This window comes from Serinus canaria, chromosome 12 (genome assembly GCF_022539315.1).
Source record: "Serinus canaria isolate serCan28SL12 chromosome 12, serCan2020, whole genome shotgun sequence".
Taxonomy (NCBI): Eukaryota; Metazoa; Chordata; class Aves; order Passeriformes; family Fringillidae; genus Serinus; species Serinus canaria.
The window spans coordinates 78,926-106,814 of NC_066326.1; the positions used below are offsets into that span (position 1 = coordinate 78,926).

The 27,889-nt window shown below is 40.4% G+C and overlaps 1 protein-coding gene across 1 annotated transcript in view; it reads left to right on the forward strand.

Annotated features, from left to right (window-relative positions):
• The window catches only part of FGD5 (FYVE, RhoGEF and PH domain containing 5), a 75,754-nt gene that overhangs the window by 37,802 nt on the left and 10,063 nt on the right, over nucleotides 1-27,889 (forward strand). Inside the window, exons 6-15 of the mRNA XM_018924469.3 lie at nucleotides 2,644-2,795; nucleotides 4,585-4,741; nucleotides 5,145-5,232; nucleotides 7,816-7,866; nucleotides 9,387-9,445; nucleotides 13,568-13,639; nucleotides 15,128-15,196; nucleotides 20,479-20,562; nucleotides 22,058-22,137; nucleotides 26,403-26,502. Of these exons, the coding sequence (XP_018780014.3) occupies nucleotides 2,644-2,795; nucleotides 4,585-4,741; nucleotides 5,145-5,232; nucleotides 7,816-7,866; nucleotides 9,387-9,445; nucleotides 13,568-13,639; nucleotides 15,128-15,196; nucleotides 20,479-20,562; nucleotides 22,058-22,137; nucleotides 26,403-26,502 (912 nt within the window). The remainder of the gene's footprint in view (nucleotides 1-2,643; nucleotides 2,796-4,584; nucleotides 4,742-5,144; nucleotides 5,233-7,815; nucleotides 7,867-9,386; nucleotides 9,446-13,567; nucleotides 13,640-15,127; nucleotides 15,197-20,478; nucleotides 20,563-22,057; nucleotides 22,138-26,402; nucleotides 26,503-27,889) is intronic.

Below are 27,889 nucleotides of genomic sequence, written 5' to 3' on the forward strand. Positions count from 1 at the left end.
TTAGTGTACTCATCTTTCTAGTAATCATAGATACTTTCAACTCATTGCAGATGACAGAACCATTAGCTTTTTACAGTAAAGGTAGAAAATAACTTCAGTCCTATCATTTTCTGACTAACTCTACTAGACTGATTGCAGTAGTCCCCAGTTCCCAGGGATTCATTCATCTCTATTGGATGAACTGATCTAATTTGGCCTGTTCTGTTATATACAGAAAAAAAGAAACAGACATTCTGAATCCAGAATGAATTACTGCACTCCAAGTTAATTTCAACTAGAAGTTGAAGAAAAGGAGTCCCCCAACACAGCATATACTTGTATGTATGTATGTGTAGATGTACAGAGAGGCAATTTTTTTTTCTCCAGGATAACCTACCTGCCTGATAAGTCATAAGTCTGACAAGAGATTAGTTTTCCTTCCTTTCACTAGGGTCCTGCAAGGTTAAATGCTCTCATTTAACTCATTTAGCTAATAAAGGCTAACATGTATACAGGATTGCTACAGTTGAAATTTGCAGGTGGACTCCAAAGTACGTTCACCCCCCATTGTTGGAGAGAAACGATACACAAACTCACTGTTTCTGTATCTGTTCACAAAATCCTGGAAGCTAAACCCAGAATTAACTCTTGTCCAATTAACTGCAGCTCTTGCCCTTTTATTTGAATACCACATTTCACATAGATGTTGAATCCTGTACAGAACTTTCTTGATAAGTGCTCTACCAAAAACCTCTGGTTGCTGGCATTGCTGACTTCTTTGAAAGAGTACTTAGAAATAACTACCTGCTACAAAAGTATCAAGGTTGCTGATCCTAAGTAAATTGGGCTACTTTTCTGTAGCCTAGAGCCATGTACCTAATTTTTCTTTGCCCAGCACTCCCAGCATCAGTAAAGCATCTCATATCCCAGCATCTTGCGGGGAGGCTCATCACCTCAAAGAGGGCATCAGATTCTCTTCCAAGAGCCAGTCATGTGCCAGTTAGGCAGGGCTCCACATAAAACATAAGATATTGTTGAAACCCTGCATTCCTCCTGGTCTCATACTCTTATGACAAACTCCAGGCTACAGTCCCCATTTACAGCAGAGAACAGAATTCTTCAGAGGCATCTCTGGAGGGAAAAGATGTAACTTGTGTGTGTTAGTAATGTTCATAAACAACAACAACAACAACAAAAAACAAAACAAAAAAAAACAAAAAAAAAAAAAAACAAAAAACCAAAAAAACAACAAAAAACCCCAAGCCAACAACCTTTGTGGCTGTGGGGTTTGATCCTCTTTGTTTCGCTTCATTATTTGTAGGGTTTATGTCAGGGATGTTAAGGATACGGCCATTTGATGGCTGTAAAGGGCTTATTTATGGATGCCCAAAATATAATATAAAGGTTTGTGTTTCAGAAATGTATTTTCATAGCTGGGCTGCTAACCTTCTGTGTCACCTAGGCAGCTTGGGTTATGCTTTCCATGCATATGCAGGTACAGGCATAAGACTGGTGTGAGATCTGTAGGCTCAGGCAACCCTGGATGAGATTGAGCTTTGTAGCTATTACACCAGAGCCCTGAACTGAACAACTTCTGTTCATGAAGCTGTTTTAAGAAAGTTTTGATCCATCAGGGAATTATATGGACTCAGTGTTTAGTACCTCCTGTACTTAGACATTGGGCTTTTGTGAGAGACTTGGAGACATTCAGGTGCCATGACTGATTACAGTCAGTGAGATTGGAAAAGCACTTTGCATTTGATTAATGGCCTCACAGACACTCAGCATTTTCAACAGTGACATAATTATTTTAAATGGATGTTTATAGTGATTACTGTTATGCTGCAGGGTTTTTGTTAATCATTAGAAAGTTGGCTATCCAGGCAACTGGAATTAAATTATTTGTCTGAGAATTCATTATAATCAAGGGGACAGACAATTAATAATTAATTACATCTAGTGAGATGCTGTGGGAAAGGAGTGTTAATCCTGTTGCTTGTTGTGGTGGAAAGTGGACAGATACAGAGCTGTTTGATGTTAATTTGGAAAAGATGACATCTTTGAAATGTAATAGATTACTTAGGCACATCACTGGTGAACTACAAGCTATTCACTTGTCTAGGCACAATAAGCTGAGAGAACCCTTTAGATTCTTTCCCTTTCCCTGGTCTGGATTAATTACGATGACTGAGGACTTTGAAAGGCTGCAGATTCCTTTGAGTTAGTAAAAGCATCCAGAAGAGAGGTTGATTGGCTTAGTTTCTTGAAAAAACTTCTGAATTATACTCTGGCTGAAACGTGAATTTAGATAGGCTAACTCACATCAGAAAAAATTGGAAATTTAATAGCACAACATTGGGATTATTTATGGTACTGGGACAGGACATGTTGCAGAAATTAGACCCAGATAATTAGGAAACATAGTAATACTTTTTCAGAAATCTTTATGGTATTTTTTTATCCAGGATATAGTTAATAAAAAAGAAAACTGTCATCATGATCTTGTTTTTTCACCTCTGATCTCCTTGCCATACTGAACACTATTGCTGTTGATAGCATATCTTTTAATTTTTAGAAAGCATAGTTTAGGAGTCAAGAAATTGTAATAATTTCAGTAAAGATATTTTAAGTCTGTTTGCCTGATTTCAATGCTGTTGTTTACAGGATTTCTATGAAGGTATCTTGAAAGTGCTCAGAGACGATGATGAAAATGAACAAGAGGAAGTTAAGCTCAAGCAAGGTTTAAGTGATCTCCCTGAAATTTATGAATTACACCAAGACATCCTAGAAGAACTGGAAGAGAGAGTCCTTAAATGGCAAGTACAGAATGCCATTGTTTGATGGCCTTAACATACCCTCCACAGCAGGTGGGTGAACTCATTGGTATTCCCTTGACCATCCCAGCAGAAATGAAAAGAATAGAATCTGAACTACTTTGGCAGATTTTGCATACAGACAAGAAGGAAGAAAACGTAGAGGCTGTCAGACTAAGAAATCAAATACTGAAATATGTGTGCAGTGAACAGCCCATGACTTTGAAATGGCCCCATCAGTCAGTGTGAGAACAGCCAGCTTCATATGTGTTATCCCTTGCCACTTCTCAGTCATGACCAAGTGGCTTCACACCCATGGCTTCAAGGTCACAGGCACATATGTGGAAAGCAGGAAAATCTTACATCAGAACTGATCCTAAAAATCATCTGCTTACAGAAATCTACATAGCAGTTGTGTAGGTCTCAGTTAGGGACAGCCCCTTGCTCCCAGCACCAAGGCAAGGATCTGCTACCCTAGGCTTCCAAGCCAAATGGTCTCTGGCAGCCTGTTAATGGGACTCCATCAAACATTCTTAGAGGGAAAAGTCTTTCCATGAGAGAATAAGACCATGAGTAGGACAGACAATGCTGCAACATTCATTCAGCTGAGGAGGCCCCTGACTTAAGCCAGGCTGCCAGGTTCTATTGAATGATAGAGCATGAAACCCCACACCTCCAACTTGCCAAACTCCAGGAGGTACTGGTCACTGAGAATGGATGATCCTATTTCTGCACAGCCACTGAGCTATTAAGGAAGTCAGTTAAACTAGCAGAATTTTTCATTAACAATCCTAAATGTAGGGCGCAGGTCTCCTTGCAGCCCTGCTCTTCCCAATCAAAGCATACAACAAGGAAAGGAGAGGCTAAGGGAAACTGTGTTTTGGTTTGTGCCCACCAAGGGACTGTAGAGAGAAAGACTTAAAAAGTGTCACCGATGATTTATACACTTAGAACACAAACAGACACAGTGTTTCTGGAATCTAAAATTTCTTGGCTATTAAAGAAGCCACAACCCTACTCTAACAGCATGCTGCCAGCTCCCTAAGACAAAAGGAACGCAACCATAAATACCTTGAGAGTTCTGTCCAGAACTACTCTGTGGCACTGGGGATAAAAGAGGACTGTATTGCAAATGCCTGCCAGCACAACAGATATACATATGTTATACGCCTGCATTCAAAAAGGTTTCCAGGTCATTACCATACCTGAAGCTTCCAGTAAGCCCTTCCCTGTGCCTGCACGCCCCGAGACACTCTGTTGCTCTGGACATCCCAGAAACTCACATTCCTCTTTTAAGTATGATTTCTCTTTTGTGAACTCAGATTTTGTTCTGCTCTCTCCTTGTACATGCTTTATAATATTTCAATGCTGTGCACCTGACTACTGAGAGAGATGACAGCGAGGCAGTGCTGAGAAACAGGCAGTGAAGGAGAGTTGAAGATCTGAAAGCGCAACAAATGTTATATTCTCCCCAACAAACAGTGCTCAAAGCACTGCAGCAATTGGAAGGTCTATTTACAGGAGGAGGAGCCAAGTCCTGAAAGGAGCCTCACAGTGATGCTATGGCAGAGGCACGGCCAAAGCACCAGCCCCCATGGTGCCCATGCTACAGCAGCCTGTGGTGTTGTCAATCTGTCTTGAAGCACTCTTCCTTTCCTGCTGTTTAGCCTAGGCTTTAATGCGCAGTGTATAGAGCCATTGTGGGTCTAATACAATAAGCAAGAATATGGCTCTACTTCTTTACTTTTATTTATTTATTTATTTGCTGCTTCTTTTCTTTCTGTGGACTTAGGGATGAACACCAGAAAGTTGCTGATGTTTTTCTCTCCAGAAAATCAAGGCTGCATCACCACACAGCATACATTATGCAGTTTGACAGGAATTTGGCTTTGCTAGATGAAATGTGCCTTAAATATTCCCAACTGGCTACCATGATTCAGGACTTTGAGGTAAGGCTCACGCGTTTTTTTTACATGCGCTAATGCATGGCTTTGCCATGGGGACTACTCAAGGATTTATTTTTATCTGTAACTCCACCAGCGTTCACACATAGGGTAGAATTAAAGAATAGTCTTTTTTCACAGACCTGATGCTAAAATTGATGTGTTTGTTTCTGTCTCTGTTGCCCACACACTCCTGTGTGCGTGTACAGAATTTGTGTTGGTGAATCTACAGATCCATGAGTATATTTTGCTGAAACGTATTGGAGTGGTTTCTTGGTCACTTATTAACTTATCAAGTTCTTTGAGGATGTGTTAAACTTAATAACCGGGATTAAAACTAGGATGACAATTTGCTGCTGAGCTCGCATTCCTCCTGATGTCTGTGTTTCTTCCCTTCCGCTGAGGACAGCAAAGCTCTGGTGACAGCCCTTACAGTGTGAAACACCAGCTTCTAAAAGTGGTACACCGTGTCTTCCAGTATCATGTGATGCTCACAGGTCAGTAAAATCACTCTCAAAAGAACCCAATAGAAACGCTGCCCTGATGTGCTGTGCCTCCACTGTGCTACATGTTGATGCCGTAACAGCTAAAATAGGGCTAAAGCAGTATGGGATTTCCTGGGAACTTCAATATGCTTCATTCAGGATTCAGGAAGTGTCTGGCAGCCTGGGAAGATGCAGGCACTTCTACAGGGCAGCCATGTTGAAAGGTCACAATAAAGCATAGTCAGATGCTTTTAGCCATTCCTTCTTGGCTTTTTTCTTCTGTGAATCAGGAGAGGCAGAGTTCAGCCCCACTACCAACAAACAGGTTTGATTTCTTATTATGTCAAGGGTAGTTATCAGGGACACTAGAAGACAGGTGACCTTGGCAAGGAGACTCTGCACTTCATCCTGTATGATAGTGGCAAGCACTATCTTATCAACAAAGCAGATGTACCCAGTACTACATCATAAGTGCTGTGCACAGTATACCAAAACCTAGCGATTAGTCAATAAAACAGTCCAATTTTGCTGCATTATAGGAGGCAGAGATATAAATTTACTTTAACAGTACATTTAGAGATTTTACATTTACAGTTATACCTTTCCTTTACATTCAGGACCGTATGTATAACTAGTACCTGAGTCTCTCCAAGACTCAGGTACTAGTTATATGTTCCTTCTCTGCAAGCCACCCCCAATCGAGCCTGTGAGGAGAGTAGGCTTTCTGAAGCAGAATGTGGCCCCTAGAAAGAATTGCGAAGTTTAGAACTGGCTAGAGAAGGAAATGGTGAAATGTAACAATGAAACTCAGTGTTGTCATATAATTTAGTCAGAACACAAAAGAGCAAGGCTCCATAGACATAAAGATAGAGAAATATTCTGGAAGTATGCATATGTGTGGGTGAACAAGGATGCAAGATTAGTTATGCCCGGGACAGTAAAAAAGGAAGCCATAAACCCTGCCCATACAGCCAGTGAAAGGCACAGTGTACTAGAAGGGGTTTCTATAAAAGCAGCAGAACAAAGTGACCAGATGAAAGCTTTAAAATAGCCCTTTTATCCTCTGTTTTCCCACTTCTGTGGTCCTCAAGATAAATTGCAAACATGCAGCATGGTATTTTGTGAGAAAGCTGGAAGGGCTTCAGTGAAGCTCCAGTGATTGGATTCTATCTATGCTTGAAACAATTGAGCTCCTCCTCGTCCCCAGGTACTGACACTAACTGGGAAAATGAAAGCTTTTGTGTGTACCGAGATGAAGTCCACACTGGATTAAGATAATACAGAAAACAGGTTTACTACTTTAGTTCTTCACCTCAAGAAACCAAGCCCCTCTTTGACTGCTAGGACAGAATGAGTCTGGAACTGTGCAGTTCTTCAGATTCTCTTGTGCGATAACTGGCTGATTCTATCAGATAAGGAAGGGTATTTATGAGGCTATTGGTTACCACTTATGGCACCACAACTGAAAGGATTTGTCCACTCATGCCATAGCTGAGGACAGAGCTTGCAGTGGTGAAAAGGGACATTAAATATTGCCTGATGACATCACACAACCCCTTCCTGCCTGCCTGAGTACAGGCAGACGCTTTCCAGAATGCAGGTAAAAGCCAGGTGAAGTTCAGGATGCCAGGGAAGGCACAGCACTAGAAAGAGAAATGTGTAGGGATAAGGCATTCAAGGGAACAGACATCCATGCCCAGCACCATTCTCAGCACAGAGGTCTAGTTCTTCAATGCAGAATTTAGGAATCTGGACTAATCAGCAAGATAAGAATGAAGTGTTTCCAGGCTAGGGTCTTTAAACTGTAGCACTTACATACTACAGTCTTTAAAAGCATAAAGACCCAGATGCAGAATAAGCAGGTGGTCCAAGAAAAGTAGTCCAAAGTAACACTGGTTAAAGGTTTGTATATAATGCAAATATAATTGCTGTCACACTAAGCGCTATTGTATCTATCTTACAGAACCTATTATCAGATTATGATTGAGTTCGGTAGTAATTGTTTAAACCCTGCTTGTACAGAACTAGTGTCTCCTTCCTGTGCCCATAAAAAGCATACGATTCATTTAATCTAACTGCAAGTATAGCCAACAGCATTCATTCAGATGGGAAATCAGAATTAATTAGAAAAAGAGTTATTTGTAAAGTGGCACTACTCAGCAATTCTCTTGAGAAATATTTTTGACACAGTTTATTTATACCTTCCAAGTTATATGAGCCCAAATGTGTATCAATGCTCTTTGCATTAATTCTCTTAAGTAAAATGCCATCAAAGATGAATTTTGCTTTGGAAAGAGGCTATATATACGCTTAATGATTTGGGAATAAAGTGCTGTGGGACATTACTGTGGATGCCCCATTCCTGGAAGCATTCAAAGCCCAGGTTGGATGGGGCTTGGGGTAACCTGGTCTGCTGTAAGATGTTCCTGCCCATGGTAGAGGGATTAGAACAAGATGATACTTAATGTCCCTTCCAACCCCAACCAGTGTCTCATTTTGTGATTAGGATTTAATGTTTTAGCTAACAACACTACAAATTATGTTGATCTGAATTCTGATTGTTGGATGTCTGTGTTTGTTGATCATTTGCTACAGATTACTTGAATAATCTTTGTCCTGATTCTACAGAGTATGAAGCCACACAAGGTAAAATGAAATTGGTAGAAGAAAACTTCAGTTTTGCTAACATTGCTTCTGAGGAGGTGCAAGATTTCTATACTGGTAGTATATATAAAATGATTATTTTCAAGATTTTGCGTTAATAGGTTAGATGCAAAATCTGTAAGAATGGGTTACTAACGTAGAGAAATTATTTAGGACAGGAATGGTATCTTTTTACTTTTAATTGAAACATATGGGCTTCCTATAGTTTTGGCATGATGGAACTTAGGGAAGAAGAAACCATCTATACAGGCATAGTGCAGACACTGTAGTTTTGCCCCAGTCATTAAGGAAATCTTAGTCCTCTTTGACTTTGTAAATATTTGGCCTGGTCATTGTAAAATCAGTTTGGATGGTTCCCCCTGCCTGATTGTGTTACATTAGCTATGGTATGCCTGTTGTGCTCTGTGAACTTGGGAGAAACCAAGGAGATCTGAGTTGCATATCTGTATTCTGGATTCCTTAACGTTACATAAAGTTGAAAGACATTGCATAAAAAGCAGTTCTGCAAAATCAGGAACAAATCCACTGCTAACACCATCCTTTACATGAGATAGATAAAGTAGGAGTCTCTTACTCCCACTGAAATCATAGCAAGATTTAGTTGTGATGTCTGTAGGAGTATTTTCCAGGCTGGAGTAAGCAGCAGACACATTGTACTAATGAAATTAATTCAGCCCTCTTATATTGATTATAAATTCAAACCAACTCCTAGCAATAAAGTCAGTGGTTAACTCAAAGTCAGTTTATTCTGCCCAAGAGCCAAGACGTATGCAGGATTTAGGACTCCAGTCACTGACAGTAGAACAACAGCTATACCAGTAATTTAAACAGCAGCTGGGCAGACACTCAAGCCCTCTGACCACAATTGCCTATCTCATTTCGGTTAGGAGATGCTTGTGCCATTCCTAGCCAGCATGCTCCCAAGTTATGGCCAGAAACTGATAGAAAGCCCTGTGCCAGAGGGGAAGGGATGTGAAATAAGGGCCTGAGCCATGTTATGCCACTGCTCTCAGTGCCAGCAAACATGTCCTAGCCCAGGTTATTTGCCAGTGGAGAATCCAGGAATTAATTTGTGTCACCACTTCACACACATTTCTATCAGAAAGGGATGACATGTCCCCTCTCTCAGCAGTAAGAGGTACAGTTTAGACTGCCATGCTATTTGGTGGCTAAAGTTGGGTTACATTCATCTCTCTATATAACAAGACATTGACAAAAATCTGCAACTAGAAAACATTACAGAAAAGACTTAGTGCCATCCTAGGTGCTTAAAAGGGACCTCATTAGCTCTCTGGATCAGCACAAGCATGATGCTCTTTCACACAAGCAAATGATGAAGGGAGGAAGGGGAGACAGCACCCTGTGCCATGTCAGAGTTGCTGGGCTGTTTCATTATGAAAATTACAAAGAAGCCAAAGGATGCCCTTGCAACCAGGAGAGATTTGAGTTATTTTTTTGCTCTTTTGCGTGATGTATGGTGTTTGTTTTCCTTCATCCCTCAGCTGCCTTATTCATTGTTTCTGAAATCACGGACCAAGCCAATGACAGCATGCTCCAAGCGGTGAGTCCTACCATGCTGCATGCTCCCCTGATCAATAGTGTGTTTTTTGCACATCTGTTCAAGTGAATACATTTTTCTGCTAGATTCTGAAGCCTTCTCCAAGGTGAGACTCAAGGGCTTATACAGATCTGTTTTACAGTACTGCAAATGTGGAGTTGGTCTGTGCCCTTTAGTGCAGCTGTGCAAGATGCAAGACACTATAGCAAATAGCATAGAGGAGGTTTTTTCCCCTCTTGGGCTTCAACTCCTTTATTATTTCCTTTTCTGAGCAATGAGAGGGTTGTTAATAATCATCCAGGCATTGGAACATTAAATTCAAGATACAAAGAGAAAAGGCATCACATTAAGATGATGAAGATGAAGGAAAGGAGTGAAATATCAATCTTCTTAGTAAGAGCTTGTTTTCAGGTAGGCTTTTAGGGCTGAAAAAATGAATGCACCTGAATTGTTAGGGAAGAATACACTAATCAGTTATGAAGATGAAAGAACAGATGTAGGTTGCAGGGAGGATATCTAACAAGATTAGAGTTTTATCATGAAAAAGGAATGTAATCTGACCCCTCTGTAAACTAGACTCTGAAACTACAGACTTACTAGGCAAAGTTTTCAACTGGTTTGATTCTGATTTTCCTTCTCCTCAGGCAAAGAACTTATAATAATATTTTCCCATTATTAAAGCAGTCTTTGTACCAAAATAAATATTTCGTCCAAAACCTGAGATCTCATGCAAACCTTCCAGAAAAATCTCAGAGCTTTAGGGATATCTGTGTAAAAGGTTCAGAACTCTGAGAGCTCAGTTCCTAACAGATCAAGGTCACACATTCCTGGCACATTTGCTTCCTTAGATTTCACTCCGATATATGGGATATTTATTGAAATACTTTTCTGAAGTCAGAAGTATATGTAAGTGGCCAAAATCAAATTTGTGTTGCATTGCCATGAAATCATTTTGTCTCTACTAAGCCATGCTTCAATTTGAAGAACATCATTGTATCCTCTGAGTCTTACACATGTCATAGACTGTATAATAATTGGTATAAATAATGTCTGTTGTGGAATAATTTCATCACAAATTCCAAATATATTTTTACATTTATTTTTTATCATGTCATTAGAGCACATTTACTATTTTTCAAAACTTTGGTATGGAAGAGATGAAACAAAATTTTCTTCTTTCCCTTTTGCGTGAATGTGGGGGGTTTTGTGAAAGCATGGGTTCATGAGAAAAAAAGTTCAATTTTCTGCTAAATCAGAGGTTGTCCTCCTGAATTAACATCCAAGACACAAAAGCCACAACCAGCACGTCTTTTCTTTCTCTCAGTTTAAAAAAAAGAAAACATAAAAGCAAATAATTACTCTAATTACAGAAGAACCTGAACAATGCCACTTATTTTGGGACATTAATAAATTGTCATGTACCTGGCTGAATTTCTAAGAAATAATTTAGACTTGGCATATACCCGGAAGGAAGATGATTTCAGTTCCCATGTACCAGCTCATCAAACTACACTCCAAAAGCCTCATAGGAGCACTGAATTAGGATCTACATTTTCTACAGAATATCAATGACCCTTTTTTTTTTGTTGTTTTATGATAATAAGACTCTAGCAGTTTTTCCTGGGGACTCTTAATCCAGGATTTTCAAGCAAATTATGACCATAACTTTCTCCACAGCATTTTCACCATGTAGGAAAATTTTACTTTCAATTTACGGATGTACGAAAAGGCACACCATCACCACAGAGTATTCTGTCTATCTCTAATTGCAGGAGATGAACTAAGCAGGGTTTGTACTGCTCTCTGAATGTCTACAATCTGTCAGAGGCCCTGAAATGCTAAGAGCTATAAATCACTGTTGCTATTAACAGCTAGTGAATTCCTTTGGGAGGTGTTCCTGCTGCATAGACATCATGATAAAATTATGGAAGCTGCAGTTCACTGCTAAAATGGCCACAGCAGTATTTCTGACACCCACTTCTGCAGTACTGTCTGGGTGGAGCTTTGTTTTTATTCCTTAATTGTAAGATTGTGAAGGATCTTAGAAAGAAGAATAGTGATAGTTTTAAGACCAATGAAGAAAGCTATATAAACTCAGAATTTTGAGAAACTGACAGGAAACTATGCCCCCCCCTCAGCTGTCCACATTCCCAGATAAACCACTATCCTTCACATGTGATGGGTGTTTGACTTCCTTCAGGAAATGAGTTCAATACTTTTCTGTCCGTTTCCTGGTGACCATGTGTCCATATTGCAAACATCAGCATTTCAAGAGGCTCCTCTGCCAGCAGTCCTGAGAAAAGCTGGGCTGCTGCAACTTCTCTCGCTCTGGTAGAAACCCAGATGAGTAGTACTAGCACTGGCATGAGCATGCTCACAGGAGAACACCTTCTCTGCAGATGAAAAACAGGTTTTCTTTGTGGAAGTTGTCAATTGGACAGGTTTTGCCAGGCTAAAATACCCTTCGGTGACAGGAAAGTCGTTTGCAAATACCTTTTGCAAAAGTCAGCTGTCCCATAATCCCTGATATTTCTTGTGCTATTCCTTTATATGTTGCTATTTTATTTGCCTATAGTATTTTAGAAGTGACCTGAAAAAATCCATTTGTTACTTCCTGCATTGCAAAAGAGATACCTGACATATCAAATTCTTGCAAATGTGTCAACTGTCAATTATGTTGCATGGGCACAGTGAAGCCCTGTGCTGGTCAAGCCTTCTAGGCTTGTAGGTATTTCCGTGTATTTGACATCCAGTTACTGATTAAGAACTAAGTATCATGCTAAACAAGTGCAATGTTTCACTAGGGCAGTAAGATACGGAGCTTTCAGACTTATTCATAAAGCAAGCCTAGATAGGTATATGAATTGTGTTAGCTGAAATCCACGGTAAATTAGCCTTGACATATCATCATGTTAACTTGGATATGCTCCTTCTGGTATATGTGATAACTTTCTTAATTAGCTGATCCTGTAGACATGACTGATCTGTGTCAGGCAGATACAGTGTATGATCTAATCAAGGCTGACTAATCCCAAGGCTATATTAATGCCAGTCAATGGAGCAAAGGAAAACATTGCGTGTTGAAGCAGAAAACGGTTCTAAAAGGCTGTCAGGTCACAAAGCTGTATCAAGTGTGGTCCTTAGTCTGTATTTATCTGGGTGTATAACTGAAGATACAGGATGCAGTGGCTGTATAGTATAGGAGACTTAGGCAGGAGGCTCCTAATTTGTAGGCATATTCCAGTGAGGACTCACTGCTGCTGGGTGGCCCATTCTACTGTTCTGATCAGATAAAACCACGGCTGAATCCTATGCGTGAGCCTCTGTTTTAACAGCCTCATCTGCTAAATGGAAGGAGATTTGAAAAGACTAGCAATATTGCAAAGGTACAGACATCCCTTCTTCCTTCTTACATTAATCTGATTTTCTTTATGGGAGCACAAACTTATCTAGGGTAATCTTATTTACCTTCTTCACGGATAAGTTCATGCCTGGTGCCAGTATCCACTGACTGACTGTGCTTTAAGGCCAGGTAAATAATTAATAGCATCAGAGTTGAATCAAAAACTTTCTGTTTGGATGCTTTGCAAAAACCAGGAATGCAGGTTCATTGCCTGCTTACTAGTGTACCCTCTAAATCCCCTATTGCAAAAGCATTAATCTGTTATCACAGCATGTAAATTTTCAGATAATCCTAGCAACAGTCAGCATCAAAGCATGCTTTGGATTTTTGGTGCCATGGCTCTTATACACAGGCCTTTGGAGCAGATACTTTTCTTTGTCCCTATTTTATTAGTTCACAGGGCCAGAAAGTCAACAAAGAAGCCAATGTATAAATACCATATGAAGTTAGTCGATCCTTTGGAAGGTACACTGGGGAATCACAGGTAAAAGAACTGTAGAAGGTCACAGCAGATGTGAATGCAGGTGATGAGGTTTTTAAAATCCATAAGGCAGGAAGAAGACATTCTGGGTGTAAATCTTTGGTCTCAGTTCTCTCTGAAATCTAATTCTATAATATCAGTTCTAAAGAAATAAAATGGTGAGGAGGGGTGAGGGAAAATTTGCCTGCTTGTATAAAAACAGTCTCCATGCAGCCTTCTAAATGCTGTTTTTCTCTCCCAGGAAAACTTGCAGAAGCTAGTACACATTGAGCACAGTGTGAGAGGGCAGAGTGGCCTACTCCAGCCAGGAAGGGTGAGTGCTGCTGGCAGACCTATGCAATATCTCTGTGTGGATGGCCATTTTCAGATGCCTGCAGATGTTGTTTACTGAGCTGTTGTGATACAAGCTGGAGCACTGGTTTGTGTAAAAAACATCACTCTGGCAGTGCACAAAAAGAAGGTCGTGCTGAGAAAGACATGCATTGTCTCTTCTTTTACACAGGGGAGCCTTTGGGCTTTTCACTTCAGCAGTCCTCAGACACCTCAAGTGTAGTGTATTTTGATGGAGGTACTGCTTTTCTCCTTATATACTCCTGTCAAAAGGCTGCCATTGTAGCAGGAATTGCTTTCAGCCTCTGTGCTTATATAGCTTATATATAAGCCTCTGTGCTTTATACAGCCAGCTAAGAACCTTAAATTAGGGCAATTAATTTTTTTCAATTTTATATTTTCACCATTCCCCTATGGTGCTTTTAATATAAGATGTTGTTTTTAAGCAACACATCAACAGAAACATGAGAGAGTGTACAGTGTCTTGCTATCAAATGCAAATTTCTTCTTCTGACTTTCAAATCTGTCCAGTTCCCTCAGCTCCAACCTGCTTCTGTGCTTCAAAAGATTTCTTTCCTGAGTTCTGCAACTCTGAATTTTCCTTCAGTCCACCAATATCTTTAACAAAATTCATAAAGCAATTTCCAAAGCATGCATACTCATTGCGTAAGAATACTCATCAGCCAAATACTGCAAATATTTTTCTCTCTAACATCAGTATTCTCACTTGTTCTTACTAGGTAATGCTTAACAAATTCTGCAAAGCCCAGCACAAAGATTTTACAGGATTTGTCTCTTTGGTTATAAACTATTCTAGAGTGAAGAAGTACATTAGATTCTGTTCTCCACCTGAAAAGAGCAGGTGACTGTTAATCCACTGATGTAGTTCAGTTAGTTATGGCAGGCTTTTTCAAACATTACTGCAATGAAGTTCTAGTGTGCTGGTTTAGCTGGTTTTACATACACCGTCCTACCTACACACTTAGTAACATGATGGACTGAAAAATACTGTGCTTGCAAAATTAAGCAAATTATATATGGAGGCATAGTTAAGATGGTGTAGCATACTAAAACCCAAGGTTTCAGCTTTTCTCATTGGTCTGCCTATTTTAGAGGACTTGTAAAGACAAGAATTATTTTCTAAAGCTCATTACATGTTAGCTTTCAATCTGTGACAATCACCTATTAGCACAGTCCACAGTGCAGAAAGAATGGGCTGAGGACAAGCGGGTTTCCAACCCATTTTGTACTGACACAAGTGCAAGCCATGAAGGGTAGCAGAGCTAACCCAGGCAAAGAGTAAGCCAGATCATAAAAGGAGTAAGGCTAGAAATAAGTGTTGAGGCTCTCTATGTCTTCTTGTACTGATGAATGGTGTTGGAGTAGCTCCTTCCCTAGGAGAAATGCTCTTTTTTCTCAGAAAGATTCAGAATGAAATCTCAGGATTACAATCTGCTGTTTTCTCCTTCAGATCTTTGTTAAAGAGGGAACGCTGATGAAAGTCTCTGGCAAAACCAGGCATCCTCGACATTTGTTCTTGGTAAGATTTTTTAATATTTTTACTGTTTCTCTCATATCTTTCCACGCATTTATGCAACCCTGAAGCCTGGGAGATTTTAGGCCGCAAGTCATTTAACTATCAACAGTGATGTAGTGAGTTAGTTCCTGTTGCTAACAGGGCTGTAGACATTTCACACATCCCATTGGCCCTGCAGACAGGAATACGCGCTGTGCAACCCTCCGGTTGTGCCAGTTATATACAGCCTTCACCAGGACATAATTCTGCAAGGAAGTGCAAGTTTTCAAGTGGATGAGAAATATGAGAACTCCTGAAAACTTTCAGGAATTAAGCTACACACTTGAAAGTCCTAAGACCTTTGAAGATTTAATCAGGAGCAAGAGAGAATACCCTACTGCTAAGGTATCTGAAAACTTCCTTTGGTCACACTTGGGAGAGATCTTTGAAGCTGAAGTACTTGCTTTTAGCTCCTGCTGTCCACATATATGTAAATTACCTGATAATTTTGTGCATTGCCTCAGCATTGTTCCTCTAAACATACACCTCCACCTTAGCGTGGATTAGAACAACTGTTTTCAGTGACACTTTGCAACATTCTTCTAGGAAAATTAGGAAAAATGGACCTTCCATCACTTGGCTAGAATACCCTTTACAAGGGTCCATAACCCTCCTACAAGTATTTGCAAATCAAAACAGATAAACCCCCCCTGTTTTGGAGATCTGCTATGAACACTTATGCTTTCTATTTTGCATCACACACTCCACTGAGCAGTTAGGGAGTATCTGAGACTCCAGGCTCCTGAGCTCTGTTCTCAACTTTTCAGGTAGTGTATTTTGTAACCACATGTATTTTTGTGCACTTTTCAATATTAAGGGGATTATGATACTTGCCTGTGTCTTATGACTTTGTTATCTGCCTACCTGTTAATATTTGAAGAATTCTTTAGAGCTCCCTCCCAGAAAAAAGACATGAAGTACTGAGAATTACTGATGCTATTAAGATTACAATACTGCTTGCAGAGTTAATTTTAAAATAAATGTTATATATGCCTGGAATAAGTATTTGCTGTTGCCTTTAAGTGCAGACAGCTTTTCACCATGGGATCATTGGAAGGAGAGATGACTTATTACAGAAGCCATATATTTTGCATTAATCCTTTATATTTCTCCCTCTTAGCTGTAACTCCTATTTGGGCATGAGTGTATGCACAAGCTTCCTTCCCTCCTCAATCACATATTGCCCATCACAATCAAAGATCAGATGGAATGGGATGAAGTGCTGGTGCTGCACTTTTTTTGATGGTTTCAGTGGTTTCTGTAAAAATTCAGACTTTTACGTACTGAAAATTATGGATTCCACGTGAATCTTCGAATGCGAGTTAGCTGCAGTTCTGTTTTACAGAGTCATCCTCAACGGACTGTAACAAGTACAATAAATGTCAAAATCGTGACTCTGTTGCAGTCACAGGAAAAAGTCTAAGCCAGAAACTCCAGGAGATGGCCTTAAGAAACAATGTTCTCAGCAGCAGTAACTCTGAAGTCTACCGATAACCACTTAATAACAGATGATAGTTACATTCCTACTGACCTCTCATCTGAAGCACTTGCCTCTGCCAGTCTTCAAAATTACTTTGGAATTGTGGCTAAAGCTGGGACAAAATTCTAAGACATCGCTACCCTTTAGTCTTCCAATGTGTTTGTTGCTGCCATCATAACCCATTACTAGAGCAAAAACTGAAGTGCTACAAACTTAGCTGTTGTAACTGATACAGAGAATTTTAAAGAAAGATCAGAAATCAGGTTGATAATAAACGCTGAGAGGAAAGTAATTTAAACCTGGGATAAACTTATATGAATTTCAAGTCATCCAAAATGGTTGTACCAGCTTGAAGGTCCTAAGCCACAAGAGGCCAAAATTACTGGAACAGAACAAGCACAGAAATTACTTTCTGGCACTCTCTAGTTTAGGAACTATTTCCTGGGGAAAGTTCAGATGTTAACTGCAGAGAGAAGTGTCTCTTGACAGCTGGAGACATTACAGTAGCCAATGTCTTATTAATAGAAGCTCTTGCTATCCAGAAACAGTGGGTTTTTTCTTCCTTTCAGTCAGCAAGGCAAATTGTGACCAAATGTGCTGTCATGCACAAGAATGGGGTGGAGCTAGTCATAATGGTCACTTTCAAGAACCAAGAGACACATAAACCCAGCTTCTTTCCTGATCTAACACACTGAAGTTGCAATTACTTTGGGCTTCCTGTATTGGATCTTCAAGGGGCAAGGAGAGGGTGACTGGATCATTGAAATTACTTGAAACTTATTGGCAAATATCTATCTTCAGGTTCAGTGATTTCTGTGGAAGAAAAACCCATGAAAAAACCACAAGACTAGAATAATTTCCTAACCATTGTCTCTTAAAACTGACATTTATTTAAAGCCTTTATCTTCTAAGGACCATATTGTAATCCTTTGAAGCCACTTGCAAAACTCAGGTTTGTGTATTAACAAAAATACCTTTCAGAACTCCTTTTTAATGCTTCACACGTCAGCAGTGACTCAAAAAGATCAGATAACATGTAGAAGATGTAGCTTGGCTTTGATGGAATAAGTATATTTACCTTCACTATCCCAAGGAGATTTTTACAAGAATAGCATTTTCTGAAGTTCTTAGTAGCAAAGTTGCTCTGACTGAAGCTAAATCAAGACCAGGACCTGGAGAGAATTTCAGAACAAGAGTACACACTGAAGGATAACCCTGAGAACTTAATCCCTACTCATCCCAGGAGATGAGCCCATCAAACTGAAGTTGTAGCTAGATTAGGCTGTAAAACTTGGGTGTGTGCCAGACTTGTACTTGGCCTGTGCTTTCAAAGTGTGCTTTAATGGTGTGCTCTGAATGTATATCTGCCCCTAAGGAGCACTGTATGTCTGTGCACAGCACATATGTGCATGACAGTGTAAAGACAAATTTCAAATGTTTCTGCAGGTGTATGTTGTGTGTATCAAAATGTTACTCGAGCTGGCAGTTTTTTGCAGGCTGATGGTATTGTTGAATCTGGTGTTTCCTGGCAGGATGTTTTGTGAGTTTTGCTGTGTGTCTGTTTCCTGAGTCCAGTCTCTGTTTACAAGGATGTTGTGGCCTCTGTGCAGCACAGTATGGGCTGCTGAAACTGGCAGGTCCCCTAACTGCCCCTCACCACAAGACTTTGCAACTCAGAGCCTGTCTCTTATCTCACCCTTCTAAGAATTTCTCTACAAAGACCACTTGTTTTGAAAATGGATTGCAGGAAGCTGCTATCAAATGGGAGACTGTTTAATGCTGTATCTGGCAAGGTTGGAGTATAGGAGATTTTTGGAGTCGCAGCTTGAAAAACACAGCTCCAGCACGCATTCAGACCGGTCCACTGACACTCAGGGCATGTTTAACTCAGACTTGAATAGAAGAAGGCAGGGTTCATAATTAGCTAGCCTTTAAAACATTCAGAAAAACCAAACATGCAGTAGAAGCTTTTAGACAGAGTGTATATCACATATGGATGCCAGCAGTTTAGCAGGGCTTAAATTTGTTTGGATCAATCAACTTGAACACTGTAGGTTAGAAAACTTGCACAGACTCTGGGTACCTGTCACAACAGAGAGAATTCTAAAAAGAACCGGGCGGGGGGGAAGGAAAGTAGCGACAGGAAAAAAGGGAATAAAGGATGAGACATATCCTTCTTTCTCTGTGCAGAAAAAGGGTATGTGCTCCAATATCAAACTCTGAGCAGTCTGGAAATCCGAATTATTAAAAGTGTTCTGGCAAACAAGAATTGTGTCTGAAGCCCAAGGACTTGTGGGAACTTCCCACAGGGTTCTAGCAGTCCATCTCCTCTACCACAGATTTCTGAGAGGCTGCAAGATCAGCTTTTATCATCAGCCAGTCCTCACTGCTTGAGGGAACAGTGGACAGTTGAAGCAGGAGGAAGCATGAAACCACTGGTACTAACACTAATTCTGTCCATACCATTCATATGGCCATCACTAAGATCTTTGCAAAGGAAACAGCAGTGAGTGCAAACCCTTTCTTTCTTCATGAATATGTGTGCCTTGCTTCACAAGCTTTGAAATATTTGTCATGATTGCACTGTGTCAAGTTGTAGCTCGTAAGACCTCCAAATCACAGCCTACTGCTAAATAGGGGAGAAAAAAAGGAGGGAAAAAAAGGCAAATAAAAGAAAAGTAACATTTAGTAAAATCTTGGGATATTAATCAAAGTTGTCATGCTAATGGTGTGCACCATAGTGTCATCCTTTATCAAGAGTAATAAAAAAAATAAGCAGGTTTTTAAAGAAATGTGTAACTTTTAAAATACATTTTAAAAATTGAGTTTGCTATTCAAGAAGCCTCATAGCAGACTATGTCAGGATCCTGAAAATCTCTCTCAGGAGTTCACTTCCTTTGGTTTAGTGCCCAGGTGCTGCAGGGCCCATTTTGGAGCCAGAGCTGTTTAATATATTCATGAACAACAGGGATGCAAGACTCGAAGGGATAAGAAGTAAGTTTGCTGATCACGCTAAACTGGGAGGAGCTGTCAGCTTCCTCGAGGGCAGAGAGGCCTTGCAGAGAAATCTTGATGAATTAGTAAGATAAGTAATCATCAACCATATGAAGTTTAACAAGGACTAGTGCTGGGAAGGGGCCAACCTTTAGTGTAGACCAGGCAATGAGGTGCTGGAGAGCAGCACTGTGAAAAGGGACCTGTGGGTCCTGGTCAGCAAAAGCTGAGTATGAGTCAGCTGTGCCCTGGCAGCCAAGAGGGCCAGCCGTGTCCAGGGGCGCATCAGGGTCAGCATCACCGGCTGGGTGAGGGAAGGGACTGCTCTGCTCTGCACTGGGGCAGCCTCACCTGGAGTACTGTAAGCAGTTTTGGGCACCACAGCAAAAGGAGCTAACACTGTTAGAGAGCATCCAAAGGAGGAACACAGATGGGTAAGAATCTGAAGAAGAAGCCATGCAAGGAGTGGCTGAGGCCATTTGAATTGTTCAGCCTGGAGAAGAGAACTGAGGTCAGACCTGATCATGGTCTGCAGCTCCCTCAGGAGGGGCAGTAGAGGAGCAGCACCAGTCTCTGCTCTCTGTGACAGGATCCAAGGGAACAGCATGAAGCTGTTAGAAGAGGGTTATGCTGGATATTAGGAAAGGGTTTGGGTTAGGTAACAGTCCCAGCAGTTCATCAAGTTACAGCTTGTTCCAGGTATACTCCCCAGGAGAATGGGCAAGCCCGAAAGCCATATTGCAAATTATTGATTTTGTTTCTTTTCATGTAGATGAATGATGTTCTGCTGTACACGTATCCCCAGAAGGATGGCAAATACCGACTGAAAAACACTTGGGCTGTGTCAGGCATGAAGGTAATGCTTCACCTCTATTAAAAGCTTGAATTAAAGTTTTATAGGGAACTGCTGGTGCTTTGCTGGTTTATGTTTCATATCAAGCAAGGGGAAAGAGGGGACGGACCTGTTATCAGGGCATGCCCTTGTCTCCTACAGGAGACAGAAGGAAAAACAGTAGAAAACAAACATAAAAAGATTATCTCTAAGTCTGTGACTTAGTATGACAGCCTTATTCAGACTGCATAAAAATACAGACTGCATAAATAATACAAGCCAAAATCAGTTACCCTCTAAACATGAAACAGGAAACAGAAAAGATTTATTATCTCCTTTTGTCTCCAGCCAATGCATTCTTGTTCCCTTCAATATACTCACTAGAGCTCAGTCTGCCTGGTTTTAAACTCCTGCTACTCAAAATTTACACATGGCTGGTTTTCATGTGCCTTTTAACTGTTTTCATCAAAAGCATTAATCATTCAAAAAGCAATTAGCCAACTTTGTTCCCACTACACTTTTCCCCATAATTTCATGCAGTGATATGAAACCAACTTCTTCTTCAATAAATTTATAAATTGCAAACACAATTAAGGTGTCTTCACACTCTTTCCCTAAGTATTCATTGGCACCAGAACCTATGCAACAGGAAACATTGGACCAAAGTGGTCTATTGGACCTTCATAACTGTTCTATAACTAATATTCCAAGTTGTATTTATGTGAAAGAGGATTTGAAGTGACAAGTCAAGAGTCTGATGATCTAGAAAACACACAGGATGAGAATTACTAATCATTAATTTCAGTGGAATGACATAGGAAGTTTAGGGTGTTGTGAAAATGTGGCAGGGGTCGATCACGCCAGGGACCTGAGAGTTTAAAACTAATTTAGGGATCCCAGAAATTCCTAGGAATTGCCAAAATATTCTACTGTTTAGTGAAAAGGAGTTGTGGAGCAGGTTCTTACTGAAGTAGATTTGAAACACTTTGTCACTAGCATAATGATGCTTGTTAATAAAAATGTATGAAATGATGAACGTATGTTTCTCCTCACTGGCTATTAGCTGGCTATTAATATACTCCATGGTGGGGAAAAGATTGTAGCTGAGCTGTAGCTTTTAAGTTGGGCAGGCATTCACTGAACTGAAGTGCTTCACTGTATAATGCCCACATGTCAGAAAAAAAGTGATTTCTGTTCATTACAAGCATAGACCAAAATGCTCTGACACTTGGCAGAACTAAACATCTCCTAAGTTTGTCATATTAAAACTGAACCCTCACAGATGCTCAATTCTTATAGGCTGGATTATGTTATTTTTTCCCTTTAGCACACCATCATATTGAAATAGAGTTCATACCTCATTAAACAGCAATACAAAAAACCCTAATGCCCATCTTTTTGCATTGAAATATGAAACAGTAGGGATATAAGAGGTCACATGCACTGAGACTTGTGTGGTGTACTGATTATAGACAGTTTAACTCATGTCCACATTCATGTTCACGGCATTTGTTTCTAGGTCAGTCGCCCAGTGATAGAGAAAGCCCAAAACATCTTGAAGATTGAATATGATGAGCGTTGCCTGACCCTGTCAGCAAGGTACTGTTCCCAAATGTCCATGGCAGAGGGCATTATTTTCTAGAGCTGTATCTCTAGGTTAGTCCAACCAGTACCCAAGACTAAGATAGTGTCTCATTCTTTTTTAACTAGTGTTTTTCAGTCTCCTATTGGTGACAGACAATGTCTGAGTACTTGATTATGCAACAACAACATTCAACATTCATTATAAATGCAAGGCTCATAAACTGTAACTAATTCAATTGATATGCTCCCTAAAGACTACAAGTTGAGTCTGGATAAGACCTTAAAGAGAAAAGAAAGAAGAAGCCTGGGTACTTTCCATTATCTTTCACATTATTTCCCTGTGACCCTAGGAGTCTGTTATATCTCCCTTTTATAAGTTCCCTTGTTACCTCATACCTCTAGGGCTGCAAAACTCCTGGAGAAAATAGTAATTAGGTAATACCATGCAACAGATATAAAAGTATTTAATAGTGCTTAAGTGTCAAAGCCAAAATTGAACCTTACTGGCAACCTCATGGGTTTTTCTAATAAAAGGAATTTCACTAATGAGCTTGTATACTGCTAGTATTGATTGCAACTGGGAGTCAAGATCTCTGTCCTAGGATCCCAAGCCAGTGCCAAAAAGAGGTTGTAGATCAGTTTCTGGTCAGAAGATAGCAGTGTACTGTATTTTTCATGGTTCTAGCCCAAAACTATCCCATTAATTTACGTACAGCCATAGCAGAAAGGTAACTGGTTTGTTTTCTACATGCAGTTTATTACAAAAGATATAGCACACTACAGCGGTATTAAAATTAATTCTTCCAAATAACAAGGTCTTCAGTGCTTTTAAGTACTGACTTTCCCATCATCAGTCTGCAGCTACAGCATGCAACAGAATACCAAGAAACACAGCCAACTTCCTAAATTAAACAGTGCCAGAGAAAGACAGGGATGGCACTTTCTTACTCAGAATCAGGATTCAGAGCTCTCATCCTTCCCAGAGCACTTACTATCTGTGGGGAGTGCTCAGCTACCCGTTAAAGTCTTTTGGTCCATTTCCTTTTTAGAACCATAACCACATCTGATATTTCCATAGACCTCCACACTCTTCACAATCCTCAAAATATACTCACAATAATTATGAATTACCTGCCAATTATAAAAGCAAGATGTGTACCATCCTTCTGTATTATAGAGGGAAAATTCTGTTGCAAGTCCCCTTTCCCCAGACCAACTGAAGTTGTCATACCTAGTGAGCAGTTTGGGATGCACTGCTTGTATTATTAGGATGTTTCTTTGCCTTTTGTACTCATACCAAGTCCATGCTTAGTTAGGATAAACAAAGTATGTGAGGCAACTGTGAGCTGTGTTTGTTTGTAGATAGAACTAGCACCTGAGATTAAGGTTATCCTTCTGATAACAGACAGACAGAGGCTGGGATAGAGCCCCTTCCCTCTCCTTGTGCTGCTCATTCTGTGACCAATCTGCTGTAAGTCACCCAAAACCAGTTATTCCTCCTCCTTTTTCTGCTGGCTGGCAGAGGTAATGAGATATCAGTGAGCCAGTAGCCAGCAGGCTCTCCTGACTCCATTGCACAACATCCTCGGCCTGTTACACTCACCAAAAGACGCACCAAAGACAGAAAAGTGCAGAAGGCTTAAAGTATCCCTAAAGACTGTATATTTTACTGTTCACACTGAGGGGCTGCAAGCTGTACTATAGGCCAGTGGTTGACAACCAAAGTGAAAACCCCAGAGCCTTTATATTTGTATGAGACAAGGTGAATGAACTGAGTAAATACAGCATGAATGCTAGGGACTAAAGGCAGTAGACCAAGGATGACCAAAGCTCAGAAGTCAGCATGGCTGTATGAGCAGATAGCATTGTAAAGTCTTTGCATTTCCTGCTGAAAATGGCTCATTCACCTGAAGAGCCATGTTATCAGTTTAGCAGGGAGCTGCTAACAGATTAATGCACATCACCTTTATGGAGAAGGCTCATATACTCTTATATCTTTATTTGCATTTCAAAAATATTAATCTTGGACACAGGTCTAACTCTGTGGTGCTTATATAAAATACCAGAGAAAATATTAGGAGAACACAGTCAGTATTACCTCCTGAAAGGCTAATTTACAGAGATAGTGGTAGCACTCTGACAAAATCCCATCCTGGTCCAATTTCTTTGTTCTGTGGAGGTCCCCTGCTGTCTAGTGAAATGCAGTCGCAACTTGACCCCCTCTCTTTCTGTTTCCTTAATGATGAATATATGAGCTGACATGGATAAATGATAGCTCTGCACAGAAGATGTAGCCAAAAAATCCCGCAAGGACCAAATGTGGCAATGGTGGATCAAGGGCTGACTTTCTCTGAGTGTCAGAGGTTCAGCAAAAACTCTGCTGAGCCTCCATGCAACCAGTCAAATATCTAATTAAGAACAAGTCTATGCAAATTGACATAATTGATCTTACTTATAAGCATATGAGTGTTATTCCCACATTTAGTCACTAAAAACCTGTAATTACTTCCTAGATATTTTTAGTTGAGCGGAAAAGAGGCTTAAGGGGCCAGTTAGATATCAGGCTTTTGCTAGCATGTTGTCCTTCTTACCTGTCTTTCCTAAAGTGGCTTGTATTTCCACCGCTGTTTGGGCCATGATTTCCTTTGTGTTTCTTTTGGGTTTTGTTAATCATATCTTAATTCTCAAGTGAAGAGCATTTCCATTAAAGAATTAGCAAGACAAATGTTTAAATCAGGAAAATTGGGACTTTTTTTAGTGTTTTCTAGGCAGTGGACGTTATTTGTCTGGAAGATACAGACATCTTCAGATTTCTTAGAAAGTGTAATTTGACAGGTGGTAACTTTGGTAGTAATAAGGACTGACTAGGCTAAATAGAGCTCTGAGCAGCCTGGTCTAGGGAAAGGTGTCCCTGCCCATGGCATGAGATGATTTCTAAGGTCTCTTCCAACCCAAACCGTTCTGGGATTCTAGGACTACTAGTGTGACTCTTGACAGAGGTGATCTCCTGTAACATAGCTCCTTGGCTTCCAGAGGAAGCTACCCAATTTGTAGTACATACACCAGCTCAGAGTTCCTGCTCCAGGCTTGTTGAATTTTGCACAGGCTGATGTTTGTCAGACAAGGGCTTATGCTTATAGTGCAGACGGATGCCAAGTCAAAGATCATCAAGAATATCTGGAAATCTGGAATTTCCTCTCTTTTTGTGTCTTTTTTTTTTTTTAAGACCACAAACCACAAATTGTTCTCATATGTCTTGTTTGGTGGTCTTCATGAGGACAGTGTGAGGAAATCACAGCTGAACAACAGCTGGCAATGATGCCACTGCTAGTTTTTACAACAAAGTCTAGTAGGTAGCTTTAATGTGAATGGCTGGTATGATCTGGAAAGGGGAGACCACACTCAGTTGCATTCTCTCTGGTGACTGAGGCTAGAAACCACTAGAGCTGTGCAGAGTTTTAGATGAACAGGAAGTGCACAGTTTGAAGTCACAGCAGAAAAAACAGCTAAAACAGGCAGGATACCTCACAGCTGTAACAGAGCAAATGCATCTGTAAAATAACAGGAACCCACCCTGCTGGTTTTTGGGGATAGCTGGACTAGCAGGCAAATGCAAAGTGCTCGCTGGGTTGCCTTGTCCACAGGAGGCATCTAGGGGCCAGTCTGGAGAATTACTGGCCTCCACGGGTAACTGCAACTCCAGGGAACACCCAGCTTCCTTCACTAATTGCTATCCTAGCTTCTTCTGTTCCAGGAGACTGGAGGCTGTCTGTGAAGAAGCTAAAGGAAAATTGGATCATTCACACCTCTACCATGGGCGATACACTTCTGCATTTCCCAATACGCAATTCAGCTAAGCAGCCCACTGTAGAGATGAGCATAAACATGCTTGCTTTGAGCAACCCATATATGCCAACACTCTATGCACTAGAGTGCCTAAAAGATAGGGCAGACAAGGACAAAAAGACAGGACAAAAAGAGACTTCATATTGTCCTGTGTGATCTAGGATTGAGCAGCTTATAGCAAAGCCAGAGACTACTTTGAAAAATTTTCTGGGCATTTGGTTCCTTCTCAGTCACAGTCCTAAGCATGGAGCTACACTAATCATCACTCTGAGTATGTCCAACAGTCAATTTTGTTCCTGGTCAGAAAATTGTAAGTTCAGTGCAGGAGTGGGGAAAAGCAAACACTCATGAAGTGAAACTTGTCTCCTCTGATCAGTTTGTTTCAGTCCCTGCTGTACATGGCATTGACTGCTCTGCTGTATTTCATTCCCCAGCTCATGCTCAGAAAGGGATGACTGGTACAGCTGCATCACCAAACACATCCCAGATGACTGCAAAGCTCACAAGACTTCGACTTTCCACAGTAGCGTGGAGGTAAAAGGAGGCCAAAACTTTCAATGCTTGAAAAGGGAAGGGAGAGAAAGATAGAGACACAAAAGGAGGAGGGTTGTATGGAGTTCCTAGTAGCCATACATTCTATTTTTATTTAAATAAGATGCCAAGCTTGAACAATGAAACTCATCACAGCTCATGGGCCACCTCTGAAATATTAATCGCACTCCATACTCTGTGGCCTTTGCTTAATTCTTCTGGAGGAAGATTGTTTTGTCCTAAACAATGAACAAGTACTTATTTTGGATTTATTTAAAATAGCTACAAACTTCATAGATTAAAAAAAACCCACTACCCATTAATTACACTAATATCATGTACACAATAAAGTCACTATCAGTGCAAACCCCACAAGCAATATTGAAATTATGCCAGTGCAATTATGCATATTATTATCTGATTATTTTCAGTTATTCTACTCCCAGTTAAGGAGGCAAAACCTGCATCTGATAAAAAGTAAAAAAGCTATTTTAGATTACATAGAGCCCCAGTTTTACTAAATACGAAAGAGTGCTGGGGAGGCCACATCTGGAGTGCTGTGTCCAATGCTGGGCTCCTCAGTATGACACATGGAAACCTTGGGAAGAGTCAAGAAAGGGCAGCAAAGCTGATAATGGACTGGAGCATTTCAGATAGGAGAAAAGGCTGAGAAAGCTGGGACTGTTCAGCCAGGAGAAGAGAAGGCTCAGGGAGCATTTACTGTATAAATACCTGGAGGGCACAAAGAATAAGAAGCCAGGCTCTTCTCAGTGGTGTCCAGTGACAGGACTAGAGGCAGTGGCCACAAACTGAAACAGGAGATTTTGTCAAAACAGCAGCAAACACTTTTTCACCCTGAGGACGACTGAGCACTGGCACCCAGGGTTGCCTGAAGAGGTTGCGGAGTCTCCATCCTTGGAGATGTTCAGAAGACACCCATACACAGTTCTTGCCACCTGCCACTATGTGGTTTTGCCTGAGCAGAGTGGTTGAACCAGGTGACCTTCAGAGTTCCTTTCCAAATTCAACCATTCTATAAATTAATTTTTTAAGACCTCAAAGTAAAAAATTAATTCAAAACCAAATCAGGCTCTTTTTTTTCTGACCTGTATCAAATCTACTTTTAAATACTTAACAGAAAAAAAAATCTGAAATTAGTCAGTATAGTAATATAAACCAAATCCTTTTTCAACAAATGAAACAATTTATTTTGCATTTCTGCCTCTGGTATAAGCTCAAATGTGTGCATGGAGAAACTTGATTTGAAACTTGGAAGAATTTGATTTGTCTATGTTGAGATCCTGTTGTTGGCAGAAGTTTTCTTTATCCTCCGTTCCCTTATCACACAGCTGTCCCAAGGTGTAATGGCAAAGAGCTCAGGTGCTTTTTC